Source organism: Xyrauchen texanus, chromosome 48, assembly GCF_025860055.1.
Source record: "Xyrauchen texanus isolate HMW12.3.18 chromosome 48, RBS_HiC_50CHRs, whole genome shotgun sequence".
In the NCBI taxonomy this organism is placed as follows: Eukaryota; Metazoa; Chordata; class Actinopteri; order Cypriniformes; family Catostomidae; genus Xyrauchen; species Xyrauchen texanus.
The window spans coordinates 13,623,237-13,649,951 of record NC_068323.1 but is presented as its reverse complement, the minus strand read 5'-3'; the positions used below and the strand labels follow the sequence as shown (position 1 = coordinate 13,649,951).

At 40.6% G+C, this 26,715-nt stretch overlaps 1 protein-coding gene across 1 annotated transcript; it reads left to right on the top strand.

Moving 5' to 3' along the window:
- The first annotated feature begins 279 nt into the window (after positions 1-279).
- Positions 280-25,475, top strand: LOC127639699 (midnolin). The gene is made up of 8 exons (XM_052121863.1): positions 280-542; positions 3,361-3,592; positions 4,880-4,967; positions 5,054-5,116; positions 13,952-14,416; positions 14,555-14,675; positions 14,788-15,093; positions 21,988-25,475. Exons 1-8 carry the CDS (start codon positions 467-469, stop codon positions 22,248-22,250), a joined length of 1,614 nt encoding a protein of 537 aa, XP_051977823.1. The 5' UTR covers positions 280-466; the 3' UTR covers positions 22,251-25,475.
- The last annotated feature ends 1,240 nt before the right edge of the window (positions 25,476-26,715 follow it).

Genomic DNA, 26,715 nt, shown 5'->3' with positions numbered 1-26,715 from the left:
TGTCTAGAAGGGAACCCTCGGGATGGGAAAAGTCTCGCGAGCTTTGCGCGCGACACTCATACACGGTGTTTTATTTTGTTTATTTGGAGTCACTAACTTTAGTAACAGCTCTCGCGAGACTTTCACTATCTGGTGGTTCTCTTCTAGACACGTGCGACGTCTGAATTCCTCCACCTTAAATCACATGCTGACATCGCAGGAAGCCCAGTCTCCACCCATTCTGCGAACAGCTTTGTAAAGAGGTGTAATACTTCACCTTCGACGCATGAATGCTGTCACACGACGTAGTTTCGGATGGCAGGAGCATTGGGATAGAATTGGGATTTAAACTGGTGTCTGAAGGAGGACTGCCGATTCATGTAACACACCTCACGCGGGCTACACGATTATAGGAGCCACATAAACTGATTTCCTGGGATTTTTTTTTGTGGACAAATATAAACTACACAACTAATTATTTCTATACATGCCAAAACTAGGAAACATTGTGGAGGATTCTGAGACATTGTCGCGAAACTTTGAGGTTTCCGCCACAATAATTGGTAAGTTACGACAATTACTCTCAACTTTCTTTGCAGCATCTTTTGGGTTGTTGTCCTTTCCTAATAGAGTAAAATTAGCATATTTGACTAATATATATATATATATATATATATATATATATATATATATATATATATATATATATATATATATATATATATATATATATATATATATAAATAAAGTGGATACAATAGATCGCATTATAGTATTTAAATCTTATAGTTATTTTTAAATGACAAAATGTAACATATGTTTCAATATTACGCCATATATATATATATATATATATATATATATATATATATATATATATATATATATATATATAACATATGTTACATTTTGTCATTTAAAAATAACTATAAGATTTAAATACTATAATGCGATCTATTGTATCCACTTTAAACGCGAATGATTGCACCGATATAACTCAAAATGTGTTGTGTTTCTGCCTGGTCTGAGCTCTTAGATCACCTACATTTGTAAACTTAAATATGAAAATCATCAATTGTTTATACGCTTCCGAATTCTAGGCTTATTTGTAACTTATACACAAAATATGTTGCTAATGGGCAGTGGTGGCTAAGTGGTTGAGGCTCAGGGTTACTGACCAGAAGGTTGGGGGTTCAAGCCCCAGCACCACCAAGATGCCACTGTTGGGCCCTTGAGCAAGGCCCTTAACCCTATCTGCTCCAGGGGCGCCGTATCATGGCTGACCCTGCACTCTGACCCCAGCTTAGCTGGGATATGTGAAAACTAATAAATTTCACTGTATATATGCAAAAAACTGTGTGTATAATGTGTGACCAAAATAAAGGATTCTATTCTATTCTATTCTATTCTATTCTAATATGGACTTGCTACGATTGAAAAATTGGTGTGGCCGATGCATCGTTTCACCACTGGTGGGCACTCGAGTATTTTGCCACTTTCCTGAAACCAAAAGCGATCAAGCACAATACACAGAGATTATTGCCAACGTCTCGCAATGCAAATCTGCTGGGCAGGTTATTTTTGAAAGTCGGCAATGTGTTTGATAGCCTTGTTATACAGATAAGGTGGTATATCAGAGCCACCGACGTGTGCAGAATGTAGCTTACAGCACATTTGGCACGAGACTTGGCGAGTGACGTAAGTGTCAATTTGTGTGTCGCCTCGAGCGCTACTTATTTTACTGTATGGCTGGGACGTGACGTTTGCTTAAGAGCATATTGTCTTTTACGGGGTCTATTTGAATAGAGATAATTATAAACTTAATACATGCTTTCAAACGTAAACTACACGCAGGCTCTTAGTTCATGCGTGTATATAATGTGTATTGATTTATATATATATATATATATATATATATATATATATATATATATAATTTTTTTTTTTTTGCATGTATGAATGTATGAGAATAGAATTTTAGTGCAATGCAACTACAAAAATATTCAATTCTAAAGTACTTTATTGGCATAATTTTGTTTTCGTACAATATTGTCAAAGCATACATGCACACCACAAAATAAATAAAAATTATAACAAATAACAATATCATATAAATAAATAAAAAATACAATACCAGTGTAACAATATGCAATATACGTGTATAGCAATATACACTCCAGAAATACATTGTTCATTATGCACACAATAACGTAAGCCAATATACTGTATACAGTAGTATGTATTTTGCAAACAGGCCAGCTAACTGTTGCTACCTAAACATTCAACGTTATATTTGGGAGACTTTTGTTACTCTCTGACCGTGGCTTGAAATTGGTAAGAGCAGGCTGGAACTCCCGTGTTTTAAGCCGCTTTACACCTCGTTATGTCCGAATCGTTCTTTTGAACTGATTCAGCCTAATGATTTGTTAGAAACGATTCGCAAAGCGTTCGTGAATCCCTTAACTACTAATGGAGAACTTGATGAGAAATGTGAGCTATCAGCACAACATTTGATGCGACGTTTCTTTTTCCAAGCGCCTTTATTTAAAGATTTGAAAAAGTATCAAGCAAACCAGAGTCTCAAATTGAGTGATTAAAAATAACTTAAAACGCACACTCACTTATTTATTATATAACTTAATAAAAAAAAAAATGTGATAACCAACAAATGTAATTTACTGCGAGAAAAAAAAATGAGAGTAAAATTTGACTTCTGGGAATACTTTTGAGTGACGAATCAAATGAACCGGTTCATTAACATGAACTATTTGAACGAACCGATTCGTTCGAATTCGACTACCCAATGGTATTTAAACCTCGCCCACTCAGATTGGATTCGTTCTCAATGAAGAAATCGATGTGAGGGAGAGAAAGGGGGTGGGGTTTCTGTTTCACGTGGGTAAGCATCCCGTCCTCTCATTGGCTACTTGCAAAAGACGTCATCGCGTACGCCTCTTCTGGTAGGATATGACGGCAAAGCTTTTGTGGGTGTAATCATAGAGCTCAGTGGAAGCGAGATACGGCGAAACAGCGGTCATTAGTATGCGCGTTTCTCTTTGCGATGAGGGCTGCGCTTTAAAAACGTCGCACAGTCGGTTGTGTTGTTCCTCGCGAGCACTGTCAGCGACAAAGGACTCGTTTGCAGCACATTCCTTTTTCTGTACAATCGGTAAAGCAGCGCAAAAGCCTACAATTAAATAGTCTTATTGAATTGGAGGATAGTAACATCACCACACAGGAATATTCACTGGGAAATCAACTGGGAATATTTGATAAAAAATATATATTCTCCTCCTAATAATAAACAAACATCGGGACCCAAGTGAGGGCTCCAGTCCTGTCCGCCCGGCATCCATCGACCCTGTCTCCTCTGTAACGCAGGCTATCGAATGGACCAGCATCCGAGCGCCCGGAGCTGCAGCAGTCGCGGAGCTGCGCCGTCCTGTGAGAGCGTCTCCGGTGAGCACCCCATGAATTTGTACATCCACTCGACCACCGGCACACGCTTCGAGCTCTCTCTTCCCGTAGAAGAGACTGTGGAAGGGCTTAAACGAAGACTTTCTCAAAAACTGAAAGTGCCCAGAGAAAGACTCGCTCTGCTGTACAAAGAAACGTGAGTATTGCTAAGGATTGCTTAATCTAGTCCACTGTTAGGCGTTTTTAACAATGGGTAAGAGGAGGTCAGAGGGTGGGTTTTAATAATAAGCATCCTAATGGAGATTTTCAGCCACAGAAGACTGCAGAGACCCACATCTTAGAGCTGTGGTTCATGTTTTTGCATATACAGCACAATGCAATCCATGTTACATATATGTACCATGGTATTTTATTTTACTTTGGCAGCCCACAGCCTCTTTGATACAAATTAAAGTCACCCATGCTCTTGATTGTGTGTTGTTGGCATGCACAATAAACCTGCATCACAAAATTTCACCAGAAACTGATCTTGAGCTGACATTTGATGAGGATCAATCAGAGCATTTCTGATTTCTACAGTTTGCAAAGGCTCAGAAGTGTGCACTACATATGAATACGCTGCACAAATCTCTGAATTGAACTGGCTGCTTTGCATGATTACATGCATTGCATTTTAAACTGGATGCTGATGAATAAAGCTGCCCTGGTGGGACTCACACTGGTGTGTTGGAATAACTACATGTTAAAGAAAACTAGGGGCGATGTTAGTTTCAGTGCTGTTTCCACATTGCCTAACAATTACGCTTGGGTGGTGGAGCTGGGGAGGTGAGAGAGAAGCTCTTTGTCACTTGCAAATGACCCTAACAGTTGCATTGTTTGTGCTTTGAATTGGGTCGATTGAAAAGCCCTCACAAGTAATCACCACCAAATTACATCATCCATTTAAAAACTAAGTGAGTTCGCTTAATCTCCTCTGTTTGGTTTAGCTGCCTCCAGGCCAACTGCTCAGTGCCTTTGTTTCGGCAGGAGGTGGTGACATTTAGCCCAAGCACATGTGCACACATTTATGCAAGTAGGACAGATTGTATTCAGGGATATGTGAGTTAAATATATATTTAGACAATCTATTTTAAGCACTTTTTTATGCAGGTGTTTTTCAACTGAATATACCTTTTGTGATTTCTCTCTGTTGTTGTTTGGGGCTTTAATTTGCATACAGATATGACGATGTATATACGTGTCATATCCAGGTCAAAATGTTATCATATTGTTATCAGGAGATATTATTAAACTACAGCCTCAATCACCATTCACTTTCATTGTATTAGTCATATGGGTTTGCCACAAAATGAGTCTAAATGATGGTAGAATTTTATTTCTACATTGAACTACATTTAATTAACTGTATAATCTGTTTTTCGTAAATGTGTTTTTTTCATATCGGCAGATTTGAATTTTAATAAAGTCTCTTTCTGCTCTTTAGACGCCTGAGCTCAGGAAAACTTCAAGATTTGGGTATAACGGATGGGAGCAAGTTAACATTGGTTCCAACAGTTGAAGCAGGCCTAATGGTAAGGATAGTATGACTGATACATTTATCTTGCCATTATGTGAGATTGAATGAGAAGTTTACCCTGTCATATGTCTCTTTCTCAAGTCTCAAGCATCAAGACCTGAGCAGTCAGTAATGCAGGCACTGGAAAGCTTGACGGAAACACAGGTAAGGTTTCATTGTAATAAGGTCATTACAGTAGATGTTGAATTACACAGTGGCCTATTACATTGGACAGTTGTGTGCACACTTAATCTAATTGCTAGGGCAGCGACGAACACGCCTAATGTATGTTTTTGAACTTTCTACTTGGGAAGATGATACACCGACACGGGGTAATGGGATACAGGTGATGCCCTCCTTGGCTTTTAACTTCAAGACCTCTAAACACTTACTACGCATATTTTAAGAAACACCTTCCAGTTTCCTGGCAACATCTTCATTTCATTTAGACCCACACCTCACTATTCATATGAAAGAATATCTGAGACTACTATTTTATATTTCAGGTGGACAGACTATCATTATTTTGCTGTTTAGTTTGTATTTTCATTGAAAGCTAATGGATTTTTATCAGCTTAAACCTCATTATGCTAGCTAGCTATTTCTTTCCTGATTACAGTATTTAGGGGCATATATTTCACTTACAGTTATGACTTAATCTTTAGCATTTTGTACCCATTATTATTACACCATGACCAATAATATCCTTCAAAAACTATTGAAATGCACAGAAATTGTTTGTGGCACCTCTCATATAAATCCTCCTCTTGTCTTCACTACATTGTCTTGCAGATATTTTCGGAAATCCTGGGTTATATGTGTGTGCGAGTGTAGATATGACTGTGCATTTGTGTAAGAGAGGAAAGAGCCTGTCTCGAGTGACGAAATAGAAGAGGCTGTAGCGGGGGGAGGGTAGAAAGGGGAGTGCACCATGTTCAATAAGCCTTCTCCCGGCAGCTGCAGTGTCTCCTGTTTCTATAGAAAAGCTTTTTAGCCAGTTAAAAGCAGCTTGGTACTTGCTTATGGCCTTTCCTCATCACAAAATGCCTTTTTTGCAGTTACATGCAAATGATAGTTTGCACTATTCTCTGATCTAATGTACTATTGTAGGCAGCTAAGTGTGTCATCTGGTCTCATGAAGGGCACTTTTTTGGAAATCATTGTGGTGAATTTTTTTTAGTCATCGTTTGTGTAGCTTCATGGTAAAAGGCACAAACTTAGTCATTAACATTAACCTAGTTTCCATCCACTTTCCGTGCTGTTTTGTTATCTATAAAGTGAAAATGCATAAAAAATGTTTTGAAATTTGTGGTCTTCTGCTTGTTTTCATTCAAATAGCCTTTTATCGCAAAAAATTGTGTGCGGGATGACGTCATGCTTAAAAAAACACTTTGTTGCATAAGTTTTGGTTTATTGCAAAAGAAATCTGCCTTAAGCCGTTTCCATACAGAAATGTGTGTATTTTGCTAATTGTGTAGCTTTGCCTCCCAGATGTCCCTACATTCTTTCCACAAAGTCTTTGTAAAATGGTGAGATTATTGAGACAATTAATTGAAAGTAAACCGCTTACTGTGATTTTAATTTCACAAATAAATGAAATCAGAATATGAGGAATTGCAATCAAAAGGGAGCAGTTGCCCTTCTGATAGGACTGTAATATTGGTCCTGATGTTGCGCCATCACTGGTTGCCACCAGTTCCGCCCCAAAAGCAGATCATCATGGCTCTTTTCAAGATAGCAACCAGCACCAAGTAGTGGGTTAAACTTTCGGTCTTAGTATAAGGAGCATACATCGATGTGCACAGCTGTTAAAGAAAAATTGATGCAGTGTAAAATCTGAGTTTCCAGATGTATGATATATTCCTGATATTCAATATTTTGAAAAATCATCTAACCTAAAGCATCACCATCACAACTGCATTATGTCCAGCAACATTTAATGACCTAAAACACCAACTGAACTTGAATGTCATCTTAAATTTATTTTAGAGTCATAATGCAATTGACATTTTCTGAAGATTCTCAGCAAATGCGATCAGAGGTAAAGAGGGTCAGATTTAAAATATTTAAAAAAATTTTTAAAATGTTCAAAAGCTAGTTTTCTGAAAGTGAACTCATTGGACAAATAGTTCTGATCAGTTAATAGTCTTGAAAAAAAGTGTAGAACATTCTGATGATGTCATTCTGCCATCTTTTTTTCGTCTTCAGAACAGGGTAAGGCTAATTTAAGTTTGTGTAAAGAAAAGGCAATTATTTAGCCCTAACAATATATTTTTTTCATTTGGTAATTTTTATTTTAATTGAATACAGGTAATTTTTTCAGCATTTATTCAAAAGTAAGCTAAACGATAATTTTATAGAATTGGGCTAGAAGTGTTCCAAAAAAGCACATTGAAGCTTTTAGTATTGTGTATTTATTTTTATTTCAAACATCTTTGTGCACAAAAATTATATTTTTCTGTATTGTGGGCTAATTCCATGGTCTATTATTGTGAATGATGTGGAAAAGCAACTTTAATAAATAAACTGATGTCTACCTTGATTAAATTAATTGCTACACAAAGACATGGACTGTCCACTTGTCTATAAAAATGGCACTTTTACCGTGCGCAATTTATTCTTCTTGAATCTGCCCTTGAATAACTATCCAATTTTTTCTAAAGAATTTTGAAATAAACATGAGAATCCATAAAATTATCTCTAAATGCACACATATTTTGACTACAACTTCTGGTCTTGTAGTCTGATTCTGAGCACTATATAGCAGAGGACGTCACTGACCACCATATTTGACACACCCTGCCGGGACTGTACATCATCTCTGTAATTTAAATACTCAAGACGCAGCACAATTTCAGTGCTGGTTGCACCTGCTAAAATAGATAAGAGTTGTCAGTGAATAAGATGTAGTTATTTACGCTGAAATTCCACGCTCGAAGTAGTGCAACTGTTTAATGCGTTTACCCGCGTTCTGCACACGATGGGTGTGTTTGCGCTGTTGGCTGATCTGCATAATTCATTTAGTGAATGGGGCACTAAACCATCGCAGAGAGTTCATGGTTGTGTGTGTGTGTGTGTGTGTGTGTGTGTGTGGGGGGGGGGGGTTGGTTGTTGCAGAATGGCCCACTTTTATTTTTTGCCTAGGGTCCCCAGAGTCTCTAGAATCGCCTCTGAACCAGACAGTGTTTTATGGAAAGAGAAAACTGGCAGTTATCGGAATGGCAGTTTTCCTCTTGTTACTTCAGCCTAACAGCCTTTTCTGGTCTGTAATTTTAAGCCATTGTGGTTTTCCATGTCTCTCCATAATCTCCAGCTTTACCCTCTCCGTTGTTAAAACGGAAGAAAAGAATGACATCATGGAGGTTCTTCGTTTAATATCCATTGGCTTAAAGGGAATTCCATTAATTGAAAAATACATTTCTCAGTATTTTAGTTTACAGATCAACCATCTTCTTGAGCATTTACACCGCACTTTTGTATTTCAGCAGTGCTTTGTTGCGGGTAACTCTGCCCATCAAGTAATAATAACTAGTGTCTAATTCTTCCTGCAACCGAGTTTGTTAATTAGCAGTTTCTTCTCCAACCCACCTCTAAAGGCAGGTAGATCACTCCCTTTGTTCCTGGGGAATAACAAAGTGGTTTGTTTCCACAAGCAATTGCCCGGTCTTAGCAGCACACACTGGAGATGTTTTCCTGTCATAACTTTCCACCCTCCAGACATCCACCTACCCACTTTAAAATGAGGCCTGGGCGCCTGTCATTGTGTCTGAAAATGAACAGATGCAAATAATGGGATCCAACAATATATGGCAAGTCACCTCCCAGTCACCCCTCTCTTCAGTTCCATCCACCAAACCCCCTCTCTGAGGGAGAAAAGGATGGACATCAAACTAAATCTGTCAGAGGCTGAAGCAGAGAGATGGCCAAAATGACATTGCCTTTCAGGAGGTTCTGAAATCTGTTTTTGATTACCAGGAAGGACAGTGATGAGTCAGAAACCCAGATATGGATAGAAGTTGAAAATAGAACCATGGAAATGATGCATCATGCCGAGTAGCATGGCTCCAATGGATAGCGATGACCTTCGTGCAATATCCAGAATAATATTTTTGATTTTGAAAATATTTTAAATGAAAAGGCTGATTGTGGCAGTGTTGTGTGAACAGCTGGTACATTGGTGGAGAGATTCGTTTGCATTCCCTTGATCAGCGATAAGAGCCATTCGTATGCGTGTTTGCACGAAGACCACTCCCAATCCATGTTGACATGGGCAATCACTCAGATTCGTGACTGTTCCTGTTTCCCATCCGCCTTTGTGATTGAAGTGCTTGGTTTCGTGACTGAACTGAAAAGGAGAGGTGGGTGGGGGTGGCTTTGGATATGTTCTCATTTGCCAATAACCAAGCCACCAGCTTTTTTTAAATTAGGGTTGAACTCTTCTCTACTGAGCTATTTTTGTTTTTAGCATTGTTCCTTATGTATTTGTCCTTCATAATCTTCCCGTCATCTTGTTTTTTGATAAGAGCTTTGTACAGCAAAATTTCTCTAAACGTTTTTTTATGTCATTAATTAATGCTAAATCCCATGATTGTAGATATTTTGAATCCTATTTGCAGCAAAGTGTGACACGTCTGTTTTGACTCAATCTCTCGCCTACCCAGAATAATTTGTTCAGTCATCTGTGGCAAAAATGTGTTGTGCTTTCACTGTGCATATCTTTGATGGTCACTCAGAGCTTGGAGAATTTGGAAAAGTGGACACAGCAGGAGCCAAAAGCAAAGTCTTAAGTAAATTGCTTCAAGGCTTTAACAGGATTTGGTTCTGGTGTTTGGACTTGATTGAAAGAGGCTCTTTGGAACACCCCGTCAGACTTGCAACTGATCAAATTTAGCCTTAACCCGCTGAATCCTCAACGCTTAAGCCATGTTCATGCCTATGCAGACCTTGAAAATATCACACCCCTCGTATGGGATATTTGAGGATTTTGAGAAAGATGCAAGCTATTCAATTAAAAGATCTTGATATTGTAACCACACCCTCCATATCTCTTTGTGAGGAATATATTGACGGACCACCTGGGACGATCAAAAAAATAATGCGGGTTAACAAGCTGGATTTCAACTTTCCATGTTTGCTGAGGCCTTTGATAGATTACTAGTGTTCTTTTAGACTTGCGTGATATTGGAAAAAGTCTATTTTCTGATTTGACCCCTTCAAAGATGTTAGTTTTCAACCTGCAGCTGAACGTCAACTTGGTGCTGTTCTGAGCTTCTGCTCTACATTATCCGTGCTACAGAAGGAATGTCTGTAAATTAGTTCCTTGAAACACAGAGACCCCAATAAATAAAACTGTCAGCTATATAGTTGGGAGGGGGGAAAACGGAAGGAGCCAAAGGTGTACGCTCACTGAATATTTTATCAGCATCCACCGGCATCCTCACACTACTGACACCCCCCACTCCACCCTTACTCTCGCTACAAGGTTTCGCCCCCAGCCCTCCTCCCGTCTCCCCTTATCATGTTTTCTTTCTCTCTGCTTCACTTGCTCTTCACTGCATAGCAACCGCAACCCACTGCAGTGCAAAATGCCTCCCCAACAAATCAAAATGGACGAGGAGAAACGAAAAAGGAATGTAAGCACTAGTCTGTTGCAGGTGAAGCAGTGTTGGCTTGACAATAAGTGCACAATTCTTGTATATAGGAACTTGTTGTCTTAGACATAGATTCATATCTGCCTTTGTTGCGTTTGAGTGACTTGTGAGGAGGCCTCGATGGAATCTGCAGATTTGTTTTTTTTGTTAAATTTTCTGTGCTGATTTTGGGTAAAAAATTGTGTAATGGCCATTTAGTTCCAAACCAGTTTGAAATATGCTGAACGCAAAATGAGAAAATGCTATGAATTTCCAAGTCCGAAACAGTCATATTCTCAGAAACTATCTTAACTTTGTTTTGTGAAAATCTTGAAATCCATTGTGTGTTCATGAGCACTGTGAGAGAAGCTCATTCACAGCGGCTTGAGTGTTAACGCGATATCTTTCATTGTTTGGTGCTAAAAAAAATAATAATTCTTGCATGAACGTGTGCCACTGAAAAGGTTTAATTCTTGCAGATGTGGTATACAGCTGATGGAGTTATCCGAGCTGAAAGGTGTTCCAATTTTGCAACAATCTGTGAGTTCTGCAGGTTATGACTCCATTTAAGGCCTGCTCATTAGAGAATGTGACCTGTAGTTTGTCCTTATTTCATTGAATTAGGGAAGAATCTGTGGTACGGTTAGGTATCTGTCTTCAAAGGCATTTCCAAGCCAATGTCAAGAGCTCTCTGTAGAACTTAATCTGTCTGCCTTGAGACTGCAGAAGCCAATCGGCTTTAGAACAAAGAGGTGTGTGCAAACGTAGTCTTGCAGTTTCTTTTGAGTATATGCACTATTTCAGGTGCTACAGAGTACATGTTGACACTGACAGATTCTATAGAACCTCTGTTACACCCATAGCAGTTCTAGTCCTAGTTTGGAATTTCTGGACACAGTACACCAGTGCTTTCAAAGCTGTTTTGATGAAAGACTGATTTCTTAGACTAACGAAACATGAACTTTCTTCCTCAACCACCCAATTGCTCTCTATGATGGTCCGTTAATATCCAAGTTTTAAGTCATATATAGATGTCAAGAACACCAAGTCACCATGAAATCTAAATAAAGGTTTTGTGGCTCTTAGTTCCTGTCTTTTAGTTTTGAAGCTGCTAGATATGCTAGTGTAGCCTTAAACATTGACAAAATTCACTTTTAGCAGGTATATGCATTTAAAACATACAATCTCTCTCTTCTAAAAAATGTAGACCAAAACCTTAATGACTTATTCTGCAACTTATATTGTCCAATCAGATACTCTCTTGAATGAAAATGTCCTGCCCCCTGAAACCAGCTGCCTCTGACAAATGATTAGATGTAGCAGATCATTTTACATTTACATTTTACATTTATGCATTTGGCAGACGCTTTTATCCAAAGCTAAAGTGACAAGCTAAAAGGCTATTGGCAGATTTAAAAAAACGGAGCAGCCCTTCAGTATGTCCCACCATAACGTCCTGTTTCAATACGAAATATGACATTAGTGGAAAGAAAACTTTGCTTGTCAAGCCAGTTCACAGGCACAACATACAATGTATGCTTCTGTAGACATTCTTTAGTTACCAACAGATGCTATGCAAGAGGAGACTCTGAATTCATAAACCCGTTGTGTCTTTGTTGTCATTTTGATTAATACACCTGAATCGTGTAGGTTGGCCGATGTATTGACAAAGATCTATGTGACTCAAACTGACTGCTGCTGTGGGGAATGTCTCTGTACACCACGCCCTGACCTCTCAGAGGCACTTTTACTGGTTTTTGGGGGCTCACACACACTCTCTCATTATGTGGGATGAGTCTGGGCTTGGAGGGAGTCAGTGAGATGCTTGGGCTTGAAGATGACTGATCTGCAAGGCTAATGTCAGGCATGCTTTGCTTGACGATTCACAGGACCAAATATATGGAACAGATTACAGTTTTTAATTATTAGGGCTTGGATGTTTAGTGCCCTCCTTGCTGTAGACATTCAAAGCCTTTATATTATTACAGAGTCGCTCTGCTCTATGCTAATGGAAACTGAGTAATTACAGGGACCTTTTGTGGGAGTCTAAATTGTGCGGGTAGATGTAAATCAACATCACTCGCAAGACAGCTGTCAGTAAGGGGTGGGATCCACCATAATGCACTAGAGTGAGCCATAGATTTCACAATTGACCTTTTACAAAGAGTTTCCCATGAAACCAGACAGAGTCCTCAAGTGTATTTCCTTTTTGCTTTTATTTTGTAGTACCTCATAGTAATACATGGATATCATGATTTTTTTTTACTTTATTCATCTTAAAGATTGAATAAAGGGTCTCCGTGTCTGGCTCTTCTGGGTCTGTCAGTGAAATGCACAGAGTAGTAAAGGTCACTCTACTGCAAGAGTGGGTGCTCGATTGAAAAGTAGATCAGCAAAAGAGCTGAAAGGGAGAGAGGAAAACCGATGGTAGACCCCAGTGATTCAAAAGGTTAACAACAGGTCAAATGGCACAAGCACACTCAGATGCACAATGGATATGTTGGGGAAGCTTCATGGATTTCATTCTATTTGTTTCTGGTATATTGGGGTTTTCTCTGTATAAACTTGTAATTTAGCATTTTCGCACACTTCTCATCTCATAAAGGGATAATTCAAACAAAAATGAAAATTATGTCATAATTTACTTGTAATAATAATAATTTGTTGTAGCAAATCTGTATGACTTTCTTCCATGGAGCAAAAAAAAGGAGATGTTTAGCAGTACATTAGCCTTAGTCTCAATTCACCTTTTTTCCATACAATGATATTAAATGATAAGTCTGTGAGTAACTAAAAGGCTTTACATATTACATATCTGGCTAACATGATTACATATTTTTCATTTTGGGTGAACCATCCCTTTAAAGACCAGTCTGCCTTTTTACCACATCTAGAATATGGCAGATACAACAAAGCGAGTCTGAGAATTGAGAGGGAACAAGAGAGTGGGTGTTTTGGCTGTTTGGAGAGCCAAGTCAATACAAGCACTCTGCACTTCTCGCCTTGTTTTTTAGGGGTCAGAGAGCCCCAGAGCTTGCTCAGCTTCCCATTCTGGGTACTCCTAAAATGGGCAAGTCTTTCCGGTCCAGCCTCTTAAACAATTAGCTATTATGCGACTATGTGGAGAGTGGGTCTGCATCCTGTTTCTATGGCAGATTTTACAGGCCTGGGGCCAGGTGTTAGTGCTTTATGGGTGTGCTGAATGGTAGAGTTCAAGACCAAGATAGTGTTTTGGTGTTAAGTGTGTGTGTGCATTTTGTGCTTTTTAGAAGACATTCACAATGTTTCAATCATTCAGTCATTTTGCCAAATTATTTTTCAATTTAGATGAGTTAAGGGAATCAATAAAGTCTTAATTTCCTTTCCATAGGTCAGTGACTTCCTGTCTGGTCGGTCTCCTTTAACACTGGCTCTGCGAGTAGGCGATCATATGATGTTTGTCCAACTGCAGTTGGCAGCACAGCAGTCGGGTGGCGCACAGTTACAGCATCGGCATCTCATTTCACGTGGAAGTTCAGAGGGCACAACAGGACACTCGCATGGAGCTTCTAGCTCTGCCTCTGGGTCGGCCAGGGTTTCGCACAACAACAACTACCACCCAAATCCACACCCGCATCCTCACCATCCCAACACCACACTCCCATCCAACCCAACGTCCTTCCCACCATCCTCTATTCCCTCAGTTCATCCTATGTACCCCACCTCTGCCTCAGGGCAGTGTAGCCCTCCACCACACCCCTCACCACTCCCAAGCAGCTTTCTTCATGCCCAGCAGCCATCTTCAGCTTGTCCCACCTCTTCAAGCAATCCCAGCCCTGTAACTTCCTGTCCAGAGGTGAGTGACAGTTTTCTACATGCAGTATTTTTTACATTATTCAATCTTGTAATTACACCTGCAAAATAAAGACCATGTCTGATTGTTAGTATTTACAAACCATAGCACTTATTGACCACTTGTCTACGTCTGTCACAGGCTAACTGCCCCACAAAGACGCCCAGTAACTGTAATACTCCCTCACGGTCCCGCAAACCTGGTGCTATCATTGAAAGTTTTGTGAACCATGCTCCAGGAGTCTTTTCTGGGACATTTTCAGGTAGTTCAAATTTCATTTTTGCTTCTCTTTTTTTTTTTTATTGTGGACTAAGCATAATAAGCATGGGGCATCAGTACTGTACTAACATCTATATTGATTATTTTTCCCCAAGGCACTTTACATCCCAATTGTCAGGACAGCACCGGGCGTCCCCGACGGGATATCGGCACCATCCTTCAAATCTTGAATGATCTCCTGAGTGCCACCCGGCATTACCAGGGCATGCCACCATCGCTCACGCAGCTCCGCTACCAGACCCAGTGCAGCAGCCCCACCTCCCCTGCACCCTCACCACCTCCTTTACCCCCCAACACTCCTGGTCTATCTGGCTTGCCCACCACAACGCCCTCTGAGACCCAGCCTACCCTCCACCCACTGGTGCAGTGCCAGAGCCAGATCCGCATGTGCAAGCCTCTTGGTGAGTTTTGCTGCATCAGATCTCAATATACAAACATTCTATGGATCATTTAGTGTGTAGCTCTGCCAGAATTTTGGACTTATTAAAGGCAGGCAGTAATATAGTTTCTGGAAAGTTTACAGTAGCCAAATGTTTAGGATTCAGGATGTAGCCACGGGGTTCAGGATTCATGTCAAAGGATTTATGATAGTTCACAACGTACAAGATGGAGTGGAAGTATAAGGAAAGGTGGAGATGTTAAAGGGGGAGGGAAGAAATTTTAGATCCTGGGACAGATAGGATGGGATTGAAGACTTGAGGGCTGTTCGGACTGAAAGCATTTTTGGTCCATCTGCTCTGTTTTATGTAAATATGCTCTAGTCCGACATATATGATCGCTGCATCATGCATGTGAATGGCACATTTAAGACACTATGTCAAGTCAAAAGAACTGTCGTCAATTACAGACATTACAGCTTCATTTTCTGGTACAGCATAATTTTTGTAAAGCTGCTTTAAAACGATATGTTTTGTGAAAAGCACTATACAAATACAAATTACTTGACTTGAAAATGACGTATATCAGTACACCTGCCAAGTACGTGTTTTGTCTGAAATGCCCCTTAGGATGTTTCTGTAATACGGCCCCAGTACCTTCTCTCTGTAGACTTGTTCTTTCAGGCCTCTGTAGTAATGCTCCAGCAACCATAGCATGTCTGGCTTTGTCTTTGTGCTGACGGTGTCCGCTTTCCTTTGAGAGGCATAGAATGGGGGTGGACTACTCTGTTACCAAGAGGAAGAAGGCAGAGAGCCAGAGTGAGAGAGATAGCGAGGCAAGATAGCACTCACAGACGTGTGGCAGGTACCCCACTCTGCCTGGTAAAAACTGATTATCTAGGGCAGCTCGCTTCAGCGCCGAGGAGGAAATTGAACTGCTCTGTCATGAAACACCACTGTTGGAGAGTTGAGAGATAATGAAGAAATATCATCCTAGCTCTGTTCAAAGTACAGGCCTGCTAGCAATCTAGACTAGATTAAAAGCATACCAAGCATATGCCATGCAATATGAAAACATATAATCAACCATTGGTATGGAATAACTTCGGTCACTCTATTTTCATGAGGGGTTAGGGAATCCTATTTGTTTTTGAGGGCATACATACTTGTCCCATGTGTTCACCCTGCCTCCCCCTCCACTACCCATGCAATCCTCTGTCATCAGCTCATTTTGATCTTTGTTCTGCAGTCAATGGGCCATACTGCTGGTTCACCTCTCGCTGTCCAAAACTTTCTACCTCATCTGCAAAAGCCATCTCAGGGCTAGTCAATGGCTGCTTGTTTTCTTTGCAGCATTTAAATAGAGATTTACACAAGAAATATGAGCATGAATTGAATGCTCTTTGTGTTTAAAAGTCAGCAGGAGGAGGTGGGGGGAAAATACCAAGCGTCCATTCATAAAATTGTTGTTTTCATCCAGCCAGCAACTGCCCACTGATTAATTGGTGCTTCCTCTCGGGCAAGAGAGAATAAAGGAAGGGGTGCTGTGGCTATTTTTCTACTAAACTGCATTGCTTGTCAGCATGTTCATGTAGTCAGTGACCTTTGGGTGAGGGATACGTTTGTCAATATCATATTCTTTTTGCAGAGTATCATAATTTTTCTCTGTATTGTCTCCTTGATTACTGACTAAACAAACCTGATACCCATAATGCACCCATTTAGACATTCATCTCTGAAAATGTGTCTTTGATTCTTCTTGACACTTGGCTTTGACAGGCAGTGGTCAGTGTTTGTGGGAAGGGTTGGGAGGGGATGGGGTCTAGAGGGGGCTGCCCACAAAGAAGGCTGAACATTCTTGACTCAAATTCCTGCGCTCACCAGGGTCTCCCAGCCCCTTTTTGCCACTTCATGCAACCCCTTTGTTTGGCCATGTGTGTGCAAATAGTCTAGCAGTGCACCAGTTTGGCCTTTTGTAGCATCACAGAGTGAGAGAAAGATAGATTAAAATAATAAAACCATGCCATGTAGACTTGAGGTTTAGTGCTGGCCTTTTAGATTTGATTGGGGGGGGGGGGTTGTGAAAGAATGCATTCTTCCCTCTCCACTCAGCATTATCTGTCAGCTCAGGTTAGTTTCGTTTGGTCTGTGGAATAGGGTCTGGGTGAAGCTAGATTTAAGCAGGGAGAGAATGAGGAAGGGTGCTTTTAAAAAAAGGCAGCTTAAATTCCTCCTTTTGCTCATTTAATCTGACTGAAAGCAAACACTCCCGGCTTCTGTGTACTTACTATTCGGATGTGAAATGTCAAGACCCCACCCCCCTTTTGTCCTTTGCTTTGTGGTGCTTGGACACCGACATCTTTTTTCCTAACCCCAAAAATACACAGCTTTGCCTTTTTATGGATCACTTTCTGTTTGATCAAGTGCCCTAAGGCTTCACCATGTCACTGTGGTGCTCAAGCCTGCCCAGCTCTAGCCAGGTTGAATAATTCATTCCCCATCCTACTCTGCTGCCTGCAAGTATGTATAAAACCCCCCCAGGCTGACTTTTCATAGCTACTCATCAGACGGGGACATGGCAAGCCGTATCCGATGCCTTTATTGCTACTAGTATGTAAATTACGGTCATTTGAAACCTAAACTCCCTGCAGGGTCATTGATGCCACCGTATTAGAGAAGCAATAGAGATGTCAGGCTTTGACCGCTCCTTTGGTTTAGCCCCTGCTTGAGGTGCAGATGGCTCAACACAATGACTCTCCTGTGCTGTGCACTCACTCTATGCTGCTCTGTACCTAGAGTTAGCACTGGTGCCCATCCCAGCTCTCCAGGAGTGAGCTCTAACTGGCTTGTAGCAAAGGAGAACCTACTGATCTCATAGTACATCTTGCCAATAGCATTACTGGGGCTTGAGGAAGCAACTCTTAAAAGGCTCTTTTTGTTTTGACTGCTGAAGGCAGGTCATTCTGTTAGAAGAGACTGAGGGATATTATGCTTGGCCTTAGACAATGCATTCGTCACGGTGTCAGATTTTGTAGGAGATGAGACTAAGAAACAAATGTAGATGATAAAACTTGATGTCTGACACACTGTGTGGCTCCCTCTTTTGCTGCCAAGTCATCTCCACTTGATGCTGAGTGATTGCAGCACCCAGACTCAAAGATCACATGACTTATCAAGGAAAACAAACAAGTCAAAGACAATTGTTAATTAAGCTGATCTTTAATGGATCAATGTCAAAGGGAAGCTCACAGAGTCTGTCTGATTGCTGTAGTCTGGAGAGGCACATCAGGTTGGGCATAATGTTTATCCTAAACCCTGCTCAACTGACCTAATACTTGCAGACAGGCCAACCGCCTCATTGATTGTATGAAAATCCTCCTCTCCATTTGCTCTCTTGCTCTCTTTCTCTCTCCATTCTCATTCTTAATTCTCCCCCTTTCTTCCCCCCTTGCTTCTCCTTTCCATTTTCCCCTCTCATGTAGCCATCAGCATTTGGTCTGAATACTGCTCCCTCCATGCAGTGATCAATATTTTCTCATACATCAGACTCTTTCCCTTCTAAAATCAGGAGCCAAGCCAGTCATACAACCTCAGAAATGCTTCACGAATGGCAGCTTTTGTTCGGCAGCATGCTGCTACTTTTTAGATTCAGTGGCTTGTTCTCATTTGTCTTTCTCTTTTTTTTTTATGGTCCTCCGAGGCCTCCATCATAGGGTTGGATTGAGGATAAGGGATGTGGGTGGATGCGGGTGTTGGTGGTGGGGTGGGGGAGGGGGCGAGGAAGGCCAGGTGTATATCTCACGTGCGGGCGAACAGCTGTGCATGGCTTGTTTTTTTCCTTTCCTCCCCCTTTACCCCGGGGCTTGGGCTGCTCATCACAAGCCTCTATTTTTTTTTTCCCCAACCCCCCTAATTTGCGCTGCAGGCCTGTGAATGTTGAGTGCGTGCTGAGGACAGTGCAGCATACACAGCTCACTGGGAGACAATGCATCGTTGGTGTAGGGGCTTAACTCGGGCAAAGAAGGAGGACGAGGGGAGGAAGAAAAGGGTAGAGAGGGTGAACCGAGGGGGAGGGCTATTATTGCTCTCTCTACTCCCTCACTCTCCCCGTCCACTGTTTTGCACTTGCAATTTCTGGCAGCAAAATAACTCTGTTCTTGTCCACCCACCCCCTGTATATGCATTTCCTTAGTGCAGGGAGGGGTGGTAAGACTACGAAGGGACAGTGAGGGAGAGCATTTGCACTGCAAGTTCTACCTTTGTTCCCAATGTGTCCCAGCCTTTCTACCCAGCGCCCCCACCCCAGCCGTTCTCTTTTGCGCTTTAAAAGCCTAAGAAGATCTGTTGGAAGTTTTCAGGCTGGGCCAGCCCAGCCACAGCCTAATAATAACCCTATAAACGCAATGTTGACTCTCCCCTCAGGCAGCCATGTTCATCGTGGGCACTTTTAATGGTGTGGGGGATGTTCACAAGTGGGTGACATGCAGATTAAGTACATTTCCTCGCTGCCCAGTGTAAGCCAAGCCACACCAGTAGTCATATGTTTTCACAGTGTCCCTTTGCAAGGGCAACTCTGGCCCAAGTGGGCAAGTGTGTGGGAAAAGGCATTGGAAGAGGCCATGGATTCTCACAAAGAACAAAAAGCCATAGTGAGATCCAGAAAAAAACTTGGCTTAGTATCAAAGGTCTGAATTAATATCTTTGAAACTATTGTGAACGTCGTACAATACCTCAACAGTGGCATGTTGTTCCCAATGCTGCTAATGAGCTCCTCCTGCTTTTTCCCCTCTCTCCTCTTCTTTTTTCAGATTTTTGTAGCTCTGTATCTTAGGGCACAGCAGCCTCATGCAGTGAGTTTAGTTTTTAGTTTTTTTTTCTCCTCCAGCCCCAGTTGGTGCAGAGAGAAAAGCTGACAGGCTGCAAGGTGAGGGTGACTGCCCTACTTTTGAGGCATAGAGTAGCAGCAAGACTGTTAGAAAGGGCAGATGGAGAAAAACAGCCCTCTGCCAAGCATTAGCTTGGAAATCCTTTCTGGATGAACTCTAATGGTTTATCTCTTTATACTTTTAAGAGGGTGCACCCTTGATGGGAACTTATGCATAGGAATTTAGTAGTTGGGGTGGAACAAAGATCTAAAGGTAGTCTTCATAACCTGTCAAAGTCCTATAGGACAAGAACCTTTAATCAGGCTAAAACACCATTGGTAGCCAAAGAAGGCTACAAATCTGATTTATCTAACCAGTACAGCCTGTTCTTTGTCTAGGAGTATCCAAATGATTTAAAGTACCATTTAAATTTTTAGCACAAATCCTTCTGAAGATGGCCTGCCCTCCCCAAAAAGGTTTTAAGGAGGAAATTGAACCCATACGAAATCCTGGTTTCATTGTGATATAGAGAGGTGGAAGAAATTGATTAAGGAGCAAGAATATGCATCTGGTCTTCTCTCTTGCTATTACTCTTGGTGGGATTCCAGTGCATGCTTCTCGCTCTCTTTCGCGTTGTCTCTCTTTTTCTCCAGAGGCAATGGGTAGGGGCATGTATATGGGGGTGGGGGTCTCAGTATTGGGGGGTTGGGTAGATGATTACTCGTTCAATGAGCTCAGGCCAGGAAAAGAAATGGGGGAAAAAAGGCCGGCTCATTTCGCTTACAATTTCCATTCGCTTGCATTTTCTATTGAAATCCAATAGCAGTGTCCTCGCCTGGAGATGGATTGCTGCGCTAGAGCTAAGGTTTAATCAATAGGTCTTTTTAATTTGCCATCGATCCATGTTAAAAGGTGTGTGTGTGTGTGTGTGTGTGTGTGTGTGTGTGTGTGTGTGTGTGTGTGTGTGTGTGTGTGTGTGTGTGTGTGTGTGTGTGTGTGTGTGTGTGTGTGTGTGTGTGTGTGTGTGTGTGTGTGTGTGTGTGTGTGTGTGTGTGTGTGTGTGTGTGTGTGTGTGTGTGTGTGTGTGTGTTTTCTGGCAGAGCACACCTGATGAAAGATAATAATCCTGAGCATAGACTGACATTCTTTCCGGCTTTTTCATTATTTAATTCTGGGATAGATCCTAATGGAGCTGGCTAATAGATTGTGGTTTCTTTTTCTCTTCTATTCTCTTGAATTTATTTATAAAATCAGGGTTTAGGGCTGAGCAGTGGAGTAGCTCGCTCTGATGTTCAGGGCAAAGAACATCGTATTTTTGTTTTTGCATTTCTGCTTTAATAGGTACATTAGCCACTAAAACTGTAGTATTCGTTTTTGAGATGGAATGGGATATGAAATAGCAAGGTATTTGCTTTCTATAAAAGAACAAAATGTATGTGCGCATGCACGTGTGGGCGTTGGTCTTCTAACATGCTTGTGGGATCCTTTTGTGAGAGTGCACTTCTCCCCTTACATATCTTAAGAGTGTGCCTGTCCGAACGTTTTGAACAAATTGTTTCTGAAAAGGGAGAAAAGAGGACTTGTTACCACATACTGGGATCCTCTCTTCTGAAATGAGACAACACCGGAGAGTTATGTCAGATGGAAAGGGAGATAGAGATTGGGAGGGCAATCACAGAATGCCTTTTTAAGAACATCAGTTTCATCACTCAGACCGAAGATTATTTATCCAGCACCCAGTCTATGATTGCAGTGAGCAGAATCAGCACTCAGGAGCCAAAGCCATGAGTCATTCTGTCCTAGACCAAATTTGTGTATTGCACCGTGCTTCCCCTGGGTGTGAATAAATAATGTCTTTTCTAATTTTTCGGTGAACTATCCCTTTAACCCTCAATACTTTCTTGGTCAACCAGCTTTGCGAGAAAGACCTTGCTAGTGCAAACCAGTACTAACCTCTGTTAAGCAACCTGGATACAATTTTAAAAGGAAACAACTGCACCTAGTGAGCATAGGCCTGCTTCTTACTCTGCTTTTGCTCTTGCTTTGTGTTCAGGTGATCGACTGCGTCAGACGGAGAACCGGGCCACGCGCTGCAAGGTAGAACGTCTGCAGCTGCTAATGCAGCAGAAGCGTCTGCGCAGGAAGGCCCGACGAGACTCCCGTGCCCCGTACCACTGGCTTCCCAACCGCAAGGCTGGACGCAGTAACAGTAACAGCAGTTTGTCCAGTGAGGGCTCCCTGGACCTGGACTTTGAGGACTCTGTGTGGAAGCCTGACGTCAAGGCTGACATGAAATCAGAATTCATTATGGCCTAAAGCAGAAGAGATTTTCCCTCTACATTGACGTTGGAGGTTGGCATATAGGATCCGGGTTTACACTTTAGAGAGGAGACATTTTTGAGGACCCACCCAAGGCACATTCAAAATCTTATAGGCTTCTCTCCTCATCTATCCTGTGACCACAAAGACTTTACACAAAGGAAGTTTTACTGACTTTTACCTTACGTCCTTGATAGACTACGGTCATGGAATAGACTGAATTTTCGAATTGTGATGTTTGGATTTGGATTGAACTTATGAAAAGACAATTTAGACTCAAGACTGTCCAAGTAGTAAACACATATGAGCATAGCAGACGTCATCGGTGTTGGGATTTGTTTTTCTCTTTATTTTGTTTTTCTTTTTTCCCCAAGGGGAGCTTAGGTGGAAATCCATACAGGCCAACTACAGGCACGATCAACAGACAGAAATCAGATACTGATCCTTTTTTTCATTGTTCCAAATGGGCATTCATAGTTTGAGTCATTTATAAGGGGTTATCTTTGTTTTTCTTCTTTCCTGTTTTTCTTGAATCATGATGATTTCTGAAACAAATATGTAGCATTACCCACAAAGCATTCAGGTTTTATCTTGTAGATGAGGAGGGTTCATTTGCACACACCTGTTTTTTGAAATAGAAAATATTATACCATAAACATAATCAAGATATGGCACAGTGCATGTTTAGTTATACATGTAAAAAAAATACAAAAAACCTTCTCAACAACAGCTCAGTGTAGAGTCAGAGTTTCAAAGTAGGAAATTAAAACATGAAACAAGACAACAATATGCTGATGTGAATGAAGATGTTATTCAAGGCCTGTAAAGTCAGTTTTTAGGTATATATAAATAACTACATTTTATACCTCCAGGAAAAATGTAAACCACAGTTACTCATTAAAGCATCAGCCAAGCTGTGAAATAAATCTGATAAAGTTAAAAAAAAGAAATGTATTTAATAATACAAATAGACTGTTCTTCAGTCTAAATGTGTTTAAAAGAGAGAGTGGTGGGGTGCCAGAGGAATAGTTTACAAATGTGCATTTTAATGGTTCACTCTGCCAAAGTGGAATCTCTCCTTTTATACATTTGGCTTCCACAACCTGCCTTTCAAGCATTTTATCCCATTAGTCACAAACTGTTACATACCTACAAAGACTGGCTTAAAGGGTTTCGTAGTTTACGTTCCAAACCAGTATTACTCTCTTCTGTAAAACACAAAGGGCAGAGCTTCAGTCACTATTCACTTTCATGGCATCTTTTTTTCCATACAATGTAAGTGAATGGTGACTGAGGCTGTAAGTCCCTAACAGTCTACCTAACATCTCCTTTTGTGTTTATGGAAGAAAATAATTATGGAAGAGTAATAGATGGCATTTAATTGTTTTTCTAATTAGTCAGAACTGACGTTGAACAGGCCTGTGACCACAGCATATCCCCCACAGCGTATCCCCCAACTTTACATATTCAATCAGGCGTTCCACAGACAGACTGTAGTGCTGCTGTATGGAACTTTGTTTTGCATGCGAAAGTGTGAATTATCCAGATGAATTTATTTTGTAAAAAATTATTACAATACTGAGAAACTGGTGCTGAAAAGATATACAAGCATGAATTTGTGACAAATGAAAAAAATGGACACTTGCCCATCTGCTCTCCCTAATTTGAAATGTGATGTTACATATCAGTCGCAAACCAAAACAGACTGGAATTCTACTTGGTGTACATTTGGATCATTCCTGGACTGTGGCAACAAGCTAAGGAACAATGGAACATTTTCTACTCCCAACAAGGGATTTACAGAGCAAACCCATGCACCCATCAACCTGTCCAGATGTGGACTAACAGGGATGTTACGTTAGCAACCAACTTTAGCCCCTAGAGTGACTTTTGGAAATAAACGTGAATTCACACCATGATTGCACTCGCAGAGTTTGCAATGAGATTACCTACCTGATGGGAACCTTGTCTTTTTTTCCTTTTTTTCTGTTCAAGTGGCCTTAACATTCATTCTTGAAACACTTGCAGAGCGGTGGACAACGTAGGGATGTTTCTGTTGTTTTGTTCTTGCGTATTTGTTTTTGAATCTGGGCAATTTTTTGTGTTTAGGAGGTGGAGGCTCTATTATGTCAAGGCTTCTGTGCCTTAAATTGTTGCCCTTTCAGTGTGTATGAAAAAAACCCCAGAACAAATGATTCTCATTTATGCAGGTTTTAAAGGAATAGTTCACCCGAAAATGAAAATTCTTTCATCATTTACTCACCGTCATGTTGTATGGAATATGAGAGTGAGTAAATGATGACAGAATTTACCATTTGTGGGTGAACTATCACATAAAGGAGCTCTGGTAGAATATTGTCTTTTTATGGTTTAAGTGTTCAGTATTTTCTGGAAGTCGGACAAAATGGCTTTCAGGTTCCATCAGTGCGTTCCTTTTTTCTTTAAATGCATCCCTTGAACCCTACTGTCCTACAAAGAAGCTGAAAAGCAACAAATTGATTTGAAAAAAGTTTTCAACTGCAGTGATACAGCAACAAAGTGCCCTAGCTCTCGATTTGAGGCGTCCTTTAAGGACACGTGACAACATGCACTTCCCTTCTTCTCAGATAAATGATTTCAATGTTCTCCCTACCCCATAAAAAAATAAAAAGTAAAATTATTATTTAATTTTTAGAACTGTATGAAATATACTCTGTGTGTGCCTCACCTATATGTAAAACAGCAACAAACAAAAAAATATGAAAAAAAGCATGGGAGATGATCTGCTTTTTAGGATAGGGCATCTAAGGAGGGTGCAGGGAGGGAGGGAGGGAGGGAAGGGGCATTTCAATAGTTTGTTGGAGTTCTGATCACATCATTTGAGTTGCCTGTTATTTCTTGTAGCCAATGAAAACTGATTACAAGAGTCGAAAGAAAAAAAAAAAACTATTTACAATGTTCTAGCTATAGACCGGTGTAGCACATGTGTGACTGTATTAATTTATGAAACCAAAATGGTAACTGTGAATTATGTATTTCTTTGTGCATTTTTTTTAATAGGGCGGAGGGCAGAATAGGGCTTTGCTGTGCCCTGTTTTGTTTTTTGTGGAATATAATGGAAATCAAGTAAAAAAAGGAAAATATCTAAATATATTTTTTTCTTAAGCAATACATTTCAGTGTGACTTGTGATAGGACATTTTCTTTTTTTAGGTAATAAATTGAAAGAAAGAAAAAAATCTGATTTTGATGTGTATGTGTGACTGATTTACATTTTCAAACCATGTGGAACCTGCATGTAGCATATAAAACTCAGACCACCTTTAAAAATCTGGAATTCAATTCCAACATGGAATAAACAAAAGTTTAGGATAAACTCAGTCTTTAGACCCCCTTTTTTACGCATGAAAAACATTCTATGACATGCAAAGCCATAACCACCAGTTTATATACCAATATTCACCCCCAATATTAAGATTATTGTTTGACCAATATTGTTTTTTTAAATGGTTGATAACACTCACCAGATTATTATATCTGGTCCTCCAATACTGAATATCTATCTACGTACTACATAGTGCAAAGTCTCATAGCGTCTGCACGGTTTTGTGGATATGATGAAAGCTAACTTTAAAGCATACAGATTTGTGTGTCGGCTGTTTGCTCAAGCGCAGGGGTGCCAGATCAGAGCTGGATCGAGCAGAGTGACTGAGGCTGAGACTCCAAAGCTCCCCCATCTGTCAAGCAGTCCGTTCTCCTTCCGAGAGCTAAGATGAGACAAGTTGACAGATTGAGGCTGAGCGGAGGACTGGCTGGTACAGTAAGCAAGTGCTGAGCAGACACATGCTGTTTTAAAGAGAAGTAGTCCTCAAAGCTCCCACTGTCCCGGAGAAACCGAAAAATAAAATATCTCGGAACAAATGAGGAAGCCATCTGCTGGAAAATAAAAGCAAGAGAGGATAGTAACATTGGAGATCAAACCGGTTTTCAAATGAGGAACGCTACTAGCGCAGACCACGCATGCTAATTCCAAGTTTTCTATTTCAAATCGCTGGCAGTGAGTAGGGTCATCTCAGAAATAGTATGTGGGTGACTTCCCTCTGGGTCTCTGCTATCTGCAGTGCCAAACACAATTATAAAACTTCCTTTTTATCCGGAATGTGTTTTTAGCACAGCTTAAATATAATATGTAAATTGAGGAAGATCTTTTATGTACACATATTGCAGTGTTGGGCAATCTATGAGAGGCTTCCCAAGCTACTCACAGTAGTTCAACTACAGTCAAGCTACTCTTTTTAAGTAGCTGTGCTGAAGTTATTTAAGAAGGAAAATATTTTAAATATACAACTATCAGATGATTTTATTTAATTCTGCAATCAGAAAGTTCATTTTAAAGGGGGACCTATTATGCAAAATTGACTTTTACATTGTGTTTGTACATAAATGTGAGTTGGCAGTGTGTGTACACAACCACCCTTCAGTGT

What these genes read in the sequence shown, in the direction of transcription:
- LOC127639699 (XM_052121863.1), top strand. Translation starts at nt 467, where the DNA reads ATGCCAAAACTAGGAAACATTGTGGAGGATTCTGAGACATTGTCGCGA. An exon ending in CTGTAACTTCCTGTCCAGAG is followed by an intron (nt 14,417 to 14,554) that starts GTGAGTGACAGT and finishes CGTCTGTCACAG; the next exon opens with GCTAACTGCCCCACAAAGAC. An exon ending in CCGCATGTGCAAGCCTCTTG is followed by an intron (nt 15,094 to 21,987) that starts GTGAGTTTTGCT and finishes CTTTGTGTTCAG; the next exon opens with GTGATCGACTGCGTCAGACG.